A 10676-nucleotide genomic window follows, 5' to 3' on the forward strand; every position below is an offset into this window, starting at 1 on the left:
ACATTCAGTGGGAACAGCTTTGCACATCAAAGCAAACAAAATACAAATACTTACTAATCTTTCCACATTTCTCTGCCACACTGTGATGCGTTATGAAGAATATGGCTTGACTCATTCACCAAAGGAAAGGGAGCACTGCCGCAACCTCGCTCTCCAACCAAGGTGCATGAACTGAAGAGCAAACTAAAGGGGAGATTCAGCAACTATTGGAGGACAATGGAAGTTAAAACATTACAAGTAAAACCAGTGTTTCGGCTTTTGGCCATCGCATTAGTTTTACTTAACTTCCATTGTCCGTTAAATAGCTACAATATCTCCCCTCTAATTCTGAGGACATTCACCAGTGTGTGTGAACCTCCTCCCGAAGGCAGTCAGTCAGGTTGCAGCTGACGGTAAGTTTAACCAACACTTCACTTCAGTTAAAATAAACATCCTCTGCAGAAAGGTTTAACCTCATCTCAATTAAAAGGCATGAGTCTTAAAGGTAATGTGTCACATAGGCTTTCAATGACCACAAAATAAGCCCCCAAAACAAAAGGAGAGAAAAGGCATGCTGTCGAGCTTGCCATTGCAGAATTATAACTCCTGGGGCACAAAGCTAAAAGCAATGACAAAACCATAAAAGCCCTCTCACAGACAGGTTTTATTTATTGTTTTATTAACATCACTTAAAAAAAAGGCTAAAAGCAAAATAACAAAAAGTTGACGATGTCGCAATTGCAACCATTCCTTTCAAGGGTAGAAAATGTTAACACTAAACAAAATTAGTTAATCTGTTTATGTCAAGCATTAGATTCATTTATATACAGAGGATTCGGTACGTGGGGGTCCCTCCATTCTTCAGGTTCATTCAATGATTTCAGACGAATCCCTATCAGTCAGTGATGAACTGGAAACAGAGCAGAGCCGAGTGAAATGAAACACCTTCAAAGCAGAGTTGTAAGTTCTACTTCACATATTTCTCCATGAATTTCTTGTGGAACTCGGAGCGCAGAGTGTCGTTGACAAAGCGTTTCTCCCTGCGTGCCTCATCCACTCCCTTTGCACAGTTCTTGAACACTACATCATCGTCCCACCTTAGAGAGAAAGACAGGAGAGGATATAAAACAACTGTCATCCACAGCCATGCCCCAGGCAGTTGTGTTTGTGTGTGTTTGTTTACCTCCGCTTGACGCTGAAGGCAGTCGGGGTGGGGACTATCTGTTGCTGCTGCTGCTGCTGCTGTCCTGCCAGGTTGAGCAGAGGATTCCCACTCAGGATGTTCTCCATGCGGATCCTCTCCTCCTCAGCTTTCTGCTCCCGCTCCTGGTACAGGACACGAAACGTGGACAGAGAGGACCAGGTGCAAAGCTCTCATTGTTCAATACTTTAGCCACTTCCTGGTAGGCCTTGATAAAAGGCTCAAATAGTTGCTTGCAAGCATCTCAAAAATCAACAAAAAAGGTAGACTTGTGTCAACTCAGGACTGTCCCTTTAAACATATGTAACCACTCTGAAATTCAAAGACAGAGCTATAGATGCAAGGACTGACCAGCCAATATATCAACATTAGTTTCATGCATGTTTTTAGGCATTTACTCCAATCTTATATTTTGGTTTCTGATGGGGTTTGACAGTTGAATCCATATGTATATATCTAAGTCAGAAAATGTCTGACCAGGATTATACACTATAATGACGAAAGTATATGGACAACCCTTCAAAATAGTGGATTCGGCTATTTCAGCCACACCCGTTGCTGACAGGTGTATAAAATCGAGCACACAGTCATGCAATCGCCATAGACAAACATTGGCGGAAGAACAACCTTACTGAAGAGCTCAGTGACTTTCAACGTGGCACGGTCAAAAAAGTCAGTCCGTCAAATTTCTACCCTGGTCAACTCAGTGCTGTTATTGTGAAGTAAAAATGTCTAGGAGCAACAACAGCTCAGCCGTAAGGTGGTAGGCCACACAAGCTCACAGAACGGGACTAGTGAGTGCTAAAGCGTGTAGCACATAAAAATAGTCTGTCCTCTGTTGCAACACTCACTACCAAACTGCCTCTGGAAGCAACGTCAGCACAAAAACTATTTGTCGGGAGCTTCATGAAATGGGTTTCCATGGCTGAGTAGCCGCACACAAGCCTAAGATCATCATGCGCAATGCCAAGTGTCGACTGGAGTTGTGTAAAGCTCGCTGCTATTGGACTGTGGAGCAGTGGAAATGCGTTCTCTGCAGTGATGAATCACGCTTCCCCATCGAAGTTGAGATCGATGTGGAAGAACTTGACTACCTGCACAGGGCCCTGACCTCAACTCCATTGAACACATTTGGGATGATTTGGAACGCCGACTTAGTGCCAGGCCTAATCACCCAACATCAGTGCCCGACCTCACTAATGCTCTTGTGGCTGAATGGAAGCAAGTCCCCACAGAAATGTCCCAACATCTAGTGGAAAACCTTCCCAGAAGAGTGGAGGCTGTGATAGCAGAAAAGGGGGGACCAACTCCATATTAATGCCCATGATTTTGGAATGAGATGTTTGGCTAGCAGGTGTCCACATATTTTTCAAACAAAACAACCCATTAATTTAGCAGGTCAATTTAGCCCTATTCTCTACTACTCAGCAATACTGGAGTAAGCCATTTGCACTTGGCTGGACTCAACTGGCACGACTGTGACCTTGCAGCTATTGACTATCTTGTAGCGACTCGTATCTCTGCGTTGGAGGCCTTACCTTGCGTTCCTGCTCCTCAGCCCGCTCCTTCTTGATCTTCTCCAGTTCAGCCAGCAGGGCTGCAGTGTCATCATCATCATCACTGTCCTCAGAGTCATCATCTTCCTCATCATCCTACACCCAAACACATAAAACAATAAAAGGTTAGAGGCTGAGCTTTCAAAAAAGAAGGGAAAAAAAGAAGCACAGACTTTAATGTGACAGGTGGATGAACATGTGGCACCTACGTCAGTGAGGGGGTCGTCTGCATCAAGGTTGGCAGCAGGGATCTGATCCAGTCTGGGCCTCTTTGAGGACGAGGATGAAGATGTGGTGTGTTCTGAAAATTAAAAAGAGAAACCACAATTTCAATGATACTTGCTTGAGATGAAAGCCCTTGCAGATGACTCATGCCAACAAAAAATAACCTTTGGGCATAATGGTATGTCAGATGCTAAATCCTATTGATCTTCTTTACACACAGAAGACAATATTTTACATTCAGGTCAATCTTTACCTCAGGTCTGAGTTTATGTGTATGCCTGGATACCCACCTCTAGGTCCCCTCTCTCTGGTCTTCTCCCGGACAGCAACACGCTCCCTCTCCTCCAGCTCTCTGCGGAAGTCACGGGCACGCACCTCCTCGGGGGCATCCTGGGTGGGCTGTCTGAGGGGATGAGACAGGGACACAGTGAGACATCACTCTACCTTCAACCAGAGGGACCTGTTCCCAACTACTGGTGCAGTGCAGCACTAAGCCATATGGTATGGGGAAAGACTGATGCCAAGATGTCAAAACACAACAAGAATAGGTTTTGTTACTTGTGTCACTCACCTGTATTTGATCTTTGTGTGACCAGGCAGATCTCGGCTTGAGTACTGTTTGGACAAGGCACTGAGATCGCCTTCTCCCTTCCCTCTCCCTCCTCTCGCTGGCTCAAACGTTGGTCTCGCGGCTGTTGTCATTTTTGGTAGCTCTAAAAATAGAAAACCCAAGGAAATATAGCTAGCTAGCGAGAACATAAAGGGCAACACATACATAGCTAATCTGCCATTAACACATCAAATTACGTGACAACGTTTTTTTATGTCACGTTAACATAACTCGATACGTATTTAGTTAGCTAACTCGCCATGGTGAAAAAAACAAACGGTGGACGTCTGAGATACAGAGTATCTGGCGAGAAACGTTAGCTAGCTAGTAGTACTGTACTTAAATAAACACATACATATAAGCTAGCTAGTTATATGGCTAGCTAACCAGCCGACACAGCTAGTTAGTAAAGCACATTTAATAACGATTTCAGCATTGCATGGAATTTAGTACAAACTTGGTATTGATTATTGCTGTGCAAACACCAGCACACTCGTCTACGCTAGGTAGTAAGTTATGTGTACCGGGGTTGTTAGCTAGCAAGCTGGCTGCCAGCTAACGTTAGCTTTACTATATTTTCAGCGAGAAAAATAACAGTCATACAGTAACCAAAGCTACAAGTTTACTAAAATAATAAACTGTATTTCTATTTTAAAAAATAAAATCAACTAGCTAGCAAGCTAATATGGAATAATGTCGAGGAAATGTACCTTTTTCCTCACACTATGAGGAAGAGAAAGGGCCTTTAGAGGTAAACAGTGACGTCACGCCGTCCTTCTTCTTCTGTGGGTTTTATGGCGGACTACAACCCCAAAAGGTGAATTGCCGCCACCAACTGGACGGGTTGAAACTTGACGTTACGCCGTGTGCGAAATTTCCTTTCGTAGGATATCCGGAGCCAAAGGTATTAACATTAATGACTTACGTCGGGTGATTGGTGAGCCTTCTTGGGTGTGTGACGTCTCACAGAAGTACTTTTACCATTCTACAAACTGTCCGTATGTTGCTTTTTGTGCTTTAAAGAAACTGGGAACAAAAAACGAGGTCAAATCATGATGTCCGTGATCTTCAAGTCAGAAAGTTGGAGCTGTAGAAAGATGCCTGAGTTTCCAACTTCGAATTCCGAGTTAGATGACCATTCCCAGTCTGAGCTTTTTTGTATATATTTTGTTGAGTTCCCCAGTTATCTTGAATGCACTTAAGTCGGATGTCAGAGATTTCTGAGGTCCCAGTTGTTGAACGTTTTTAACTCTGTATTTTTTAACCGAGGAGCAATCTGAATGAGATGGTTGCCAGTATAGAGTACCACAGTATAAGTCATAATACCCATAACACCTAGCGGTCAAATGGGGAAATGGTTCCAATCGTTTTTCCACCATTCATTTTTCCTATAGGGGATTTTAGAAACACTTAAAATAGTAAGATGTCACTGACAGATATGGCAGCTCTGCTTCTAGCTCCTAAGCAACTTTGCAGTATTTTGCTTTTTGGTGTGTTATTCTTACATTATTAGCCCAGAAAATGTTTTGTGTAACTACATACAGCCAGAAATAACTTTTGGATATCAGAGCAGCGGTAACTCACCAGCGTTACGACCAGGAATACGAATTTTACGAATTGGATCATTTGTTCGTAGCCCCCAGGGCAATTTAACTTATTCCAGAGGCTGCTCCAAAACACAGCCAGCGGAGAAGAGGTATTCGGAGTGGATTTCTAGTCCGACTCAGGAAAAGTGCACACCATTCACCACTTCCGAGTATATTACTCGCTAATGTTCACGTCCCCGTTCATACATACTGTCCCCGTTCATACAGCCATCTGGGTTCTCAGTACATCGTGCAGACAGGAAAAAGATCTCTCCGGGAAGAAGAAATTTGGGGGTGTATGTTTTATGATTAACTACTACATGGTGTGAATGTGATAACATACAGAAACTCAAGTCCTTTTGTGCTCCATACCTAGAATACCTCACAATCAATTGCCGACCGTATTACCACCCGAGTGAAGCCGATACCACGATGGCCGTCGAAGAACTACACTGGACTTTATGCAAACTGGAAACCACATATCCTGAGGCCACATTTATTGTAGCTGGGGATTTTAACAAAGCAAATTTTGGGAAAATGCTACCGAAGTTCTACCAACACATTGACTGTAGTACTCGCGCTGGGAAAACATTGGACCACAGCTACTAAACTTTTCAAAATGCCTTCAAGGCCCTCCCCCGCCCTCCCTTCGGCAAATCTTATCACGACTGCATTTTGCTCCTACCTTCCTATAGGCAGAAACTCAAACAGGAAGTACCTATCGTAAGGTCTATTCAACGCTGGTCTGACCAATCGGAATCCATGCTTCAAGATTGTTTTGATCACGCAGACTGGGATATGTTCCGGGTAGCCTCTGAGAATAACATAGACGAATACACAGATACGGTGACTAAGTTCATCAGGAAGTGTATAGGACATGTTGTAACCACTGTGACTATTAAAACCTACCCAAACCAGAAGCTGTGGATAGCTGGAAGCATTCGCGCAAAACTGAAAACACGAACCACCGCATTTAACAATGGCAAGGTGACTGGGAATATGTCCGAATACAAACAGTGTAGTTATTCCCTCCGTAAGAAAATCAAACAGGCAAAACGTCAGTACAGAGACAAAGTGGAGTCGCAATTCAATGGCTCAGACACGAGACGTATGTGGCAGGGTCTACAGACAACCACGGACTACGGCCGCCGGCCCAGACAGCATTACTAGGCGCGTCCTCAGAGTATGCGCAGACCAGCTGGCTGGAGTGTTTACGGACCAATTCAATCTCTCCCTATCCCAGTCTGCTGTCCCCACTTGCTTCAAGATGTCCACCATTGTTCCTATACCCAAGAAAGCAAAGGTAACTGAACTAAATTACTATCGCCCCGTAGCACTTCTGTCATCATAAAGTGCTTTGAGAGGCTAGTTAAGGATCATATCACCTCCACCTTACCTGACACCCTAGACCCACTTCAATTTGCCGCCCCAATAGATCCACAGATGATGCAATCGCCATCACACTGCCCTATCCCATCTGGACAAGAGGAATACCTATGTAAGAATGCTGTTCATTGACTATAGCTCAGCATTCAACACCATATTGCCCTCCAAGCTCATCATTAAGCTCAGGACCCTGGGTCTGAACCCTTCCCTGTGTAACTGGGTCCTGGACTTCCTGATGTGCCGCCACCAGGGGGTGAAGGTAGGAAACAACACCTCCACTTCGATGATCCTCAACACAGGGCCCCACAAGGGTGCGTGCTCAGCCCCCTCCTGTACTTCCTGTTCACCCATGACTGCGTGGCCACGCACTCCTCCAACTCAATTATCAAGTTTGCAGATGACACAACAGTAGTAGGCCTGATTACGAGACAGCCTACACATGGAGGAGGTGAGGGCCATGGTAGAGTGGTGCCAGAAAAAAATCTCTCACTCAACGTCAACAAAACAAAGGAGCTGATCGTGGACTTCAGGAAACAGCAGAGGGAGCACGCCCGTATCCACATTGACGGGACCGCAGTGGAGAAGGTGGAAAGCGTCAAGTTCCTCCATCAAGGACATTAACCACCCGAGCCATGGCCTATTCACCCCGCTATCATCCAGAAGGCGAGGTCAGTTTTTGTGCATCAAAGCTGGGACCGAGAGACCGAAAAACAGCTTCTATCTCAAGGTCATCAGACTGTTAAATAGCCACCACTAGCTGGCTTCCACCTTGTTACGCAACCCTGCACCTTAGAGGCTGCTGCCCTATATTCATAGACTTGGAATCACTTGCCACTTTAATAGGGGAAGACCAGTCACTTTAATAATGTTTAAATCATGTTCACATACTGCTATACTCATCACGTATGTATATTTTGAATTCTATTCTACTGTATTTTAGTCAATGCCACTCCGACATTGCTCAATCTAATATTTAGATATTTCTCAATTCCATTATTTTACTTTTAGATGTATGTGTATTGTTGTGAATTGTTTTTAGATACTACTGCACTGTTAGGAGCTAGAAACACAAGCCATTCACTAAAGTATGTGATCAATAAAATTGGATTTGAAAAGGGCTGTGTTTCATGTAGGCTTACCCTGGCATGACGTTTTGTATAATTCTGTCTAGGACTAGGTGACTTTTAGCAATATATTTGCCTGTATTTACCTCCCCTAAAAAAATGTAAATGCTAATTAGCTGCTAATGTGGCTAACATAAATAACTACAAATGCCCTGATGATCTGGACAAGTCTACCTGTCACGTTCTGACCTTTATTTCCTTTGTTTTGTCTATATTTAGTATGGTCAGGGTGTGAGTTGGGGTGGGCAGTCTATGTGTGTTTTTCTATGATGGGGTTTTGAGTTCAGCCTAGTATGGTTCTCAATCAGAGGCAGGTGTCGTTAGTTGTCTCTGATTGAGAATCATACTTAGGTAGCAGGGGTTTCACTTTTGAGTTGTGGGTGTTTGTTTCCAAGTGAGTGTTTTGGCCACACGGTACTGTTTCGGTTTTTGTTCATGTTCACGTTTATTATTTTGTAGTGTTCAGTTTATGTCTTTTAATAAACTTTATGGACACTTACCACGCTGCGCATTGGTCCTCCGATCCTTCTCGCTTCTCCTCCTCAGAAGAGGAGGAGGAATGCCGTTACAGAAACACCCACCACCAGAGGATCAAGCAGCGTGGTAACAGGCAGCAGCAGCAGGAGAGGCAGTGATACCTGGAGAGATGGACTTGGGAAGAGATTCTGGACGGCAAAGGACCCTGGACTCAGCCAGGGGAATATCGCCGTCCCAAAGCAGAGCTGGAGGCAGCGAAAGCAGAGAGGCGCCATTATGATGAGCTAGCTCGGTAGCGTGGCTGGAAGCCCGAGAGGCAGCCCCAAAAATGTATTGTGGCTAAGTCAGGTACGAGACCTGCGCCAACTTCCCATGCTTACAGGAGAGAGAGAGGGACCGGGCAGGTACCGTGTTATGCGGTAGAGCGCACAGTTTCCCCAGTGCGTGTGCATAGTCCGGTGCGGTACATTCCAGCTCCTCGTATCGGCCGGGCTAGAGTGGGCATCGAGCCAGGTGCTATGAAGCCGGCTCTACGCATCTGGTCTCCAGTGCGTCTCCTCGGGCCGGCGTACATGGCACCAGCCTTACGCATGGTGTCCCCGGTTCGCCAGCACAGCCCAGTGCGGGCTATTCCACCTCGCCGCACTGGCCTGGCTACGGGGAGCATTCAACCAGGTAAGGTTGGGCAGGCTCGGTGCTCAAGAGCTCCAGTGCACCTGCACGGTCCGGTCTATCCGGTGCCGCCTCCACGCACCAGCCCTCCGGTGGCAGCCCCCCGCACCAGGCTGTTTCTCCGTCTTCTCCCTACAGGTGCTCCCACCTGTCCTGCGCTGCCAGAGCCTTCCTCCTGCCCAGCGCTGTCAGTCTCCCGTCTGTCCTGAGCCGCCAGTCTCCCGTCTGTCCTGAGCCACCAGAGTCTCCCGTCTGTCCTGAGCCGCCAGAGTCTCCCGTCTGTCCTGAGCCACCAGAGCCGCCAGTCTGTCCTGAGCCGCCAGAGCCGCCAGTCTGTCCTGAGCCGCCAGAGCCGCCAGGCTGTCCTGAGCCGCCAGAGCCGCCAGTCTGTCCTGAGCCGCCAGAGCCGCCAGTCTGTCCTGAGCCTCCAGTCAGCCAGGAGCCGCCAGAGCCGCCGGTCAGCCAGGAGCCGCCAGAGCCGTCAGCCAGCCAGGAGCCGCCAGAGCCGTCAGCCAGCCAGGAGCCGCCAGAGCCGTCACCCAGCCAGGACCCGCCAGAGCCGTCAGCCAGACAGGAGCCGCCAGAGCCGTCAGCCAGACAGGAGCCGCCAGAGCCGTCAGCCAGACAGGAGCCGCCAGAGCCATCAGCCAGACAGGAGCCGCCAGAGCCGCCTGTCACGCCGGTGATTTTTACGGCCGGAGTCCGCACCTTTGGAGGGGTACTGTCACGTTCTGACCTTTATTTCCTTTGTTTTGTCTTTATTTAGTATGGTCAGGGCGTGAGTTGGGGTGGGCAGTCTATGTGTGTTTTTCTATGTTGGGGTTTTGAGTTCAGCCTAGTATGGTTCTTAATCAGAGGCAGGTGTCTTTAGTTGTCTCTGATTGAGAATCATACCTAGGTAGCCTTTTGAGTTGTGGGTGTTTGTTTCCGTGTGAGTGTTTTGGCCACACGGTACTGTTTCGGTTTTTGTTCATGTTCACGTTTATTGTTTTGTAGTGTTCAGTTTGTCTTTTAATAAATGTTATGGACATTTACCACGCTGCGCATTGGTCCTCCGATCCTTCTCGCCTCTCCTCCTCATAAGAGGAGGAGGAATGCTGTTACACTACCGAATCGAGGCAAAGGTAAGAATCTCTGGATTAACTACCTAATGTTAGCTAAATGTAGTAATGAATAAATTGCCAACATTTCTTTAAATGGACAATTCTGTGAACTGTCTTGTGCACGTTTTAAAATTACACTAACTGTTTGCAAAAGTGTTCAGAGTGAGTGAACGTGTGCCACACGATTGGGGACAAGAACTGTGACTTGCTTTCCTCTCCGGAGCAGGGCACCGTTGAAAGGAGTGATAACTGGAGTGGCATTAAGTGTTGAGGAGGATAAATTGATAAGTGTGCAGAAGGACATGATACAAAGGAAGGTGTATAGGTGGAAAAAGTTGTGTGTGTAAACTATAGGGGTACCCATGATGTTGGAGATCAGAGGTGTCTGGTAAGAGAAAGGCTGGTTGAGGTTGCCAGGATCAGAGTTGTACAGAAGGTGTCAGATGCTGAGGCAGTGAAGAGTAGTAGAGAAAGATGGGTCCAGGGTTAGGGATCCTAAGAGGAGAGGGCAGAGCCAAGCACGCACTAACGAGATCTTATAGGCGCGTTCTAGCACATATTTGCATACTTCCGTTATGGAAAGGGAAGGGAAAGGGGGATACCTAGTCAGTTGTACACCTGAATGCATTCAACTGAAATGTGTCATTCGCATTTAACCCAACCCCTCTGCTGCCTTAATTGACATCCAAAGCCTACTCTGTGACATGCGTGTGCAAGAACTCAATTAGCCTCATTCTAAACAACAATATTGTTTTTT

General features: G+C 46.5%; 1 protein-coding gene across 1 annotated transcript; it reads right to left on the reverse strand.

The window, feature by feature from the left end:
- Window positions 1-641: 641 nt before the first annotated feature.
- cwc15 (CWC15 spliceosome associated protein) lies at window positions 642-4892 on the reverse strand. Its single transcript, XM_021623315.3, has 7 exons — window positions 4282-4892; window positions 3533-3674; window positions 3252-3364; window positions 2946-3037; window positions 2719-2832; window positions 1163-1305; window positions 642-1076 (listed from the first exon to the last, which is right to left on the reverse strand). Exons 2-7 carry the CDS (start codon window positions 3661-3663, stop codon window positions 947-949), a joined length of 723 nt encoding a protein of 240 aa, XP_021478990.2. The 5' UTR covers window positions 3664-3674; window positions 4282-4892; the 3' UTR covers window positions 642-946.
- Between the last annotated feature and the right edge of the window lie 5784 nt (window positions 4893-10676).

This window comes from Oncorhynchus mykiss, chromosome 12 (genome assembly GCF_057628025.1).
Source record: "Oncorhynchus mykiss isolate SJ-2025 chromosome 12, ASM5762802v1, whole genome shotgun sequence".
NCBI lineage: Eukaryota > Metazoa > Chordata > Actinopteri > Salmoniformes > Salmonidae > Oncorhynchus > Oncorhynchus mykiss.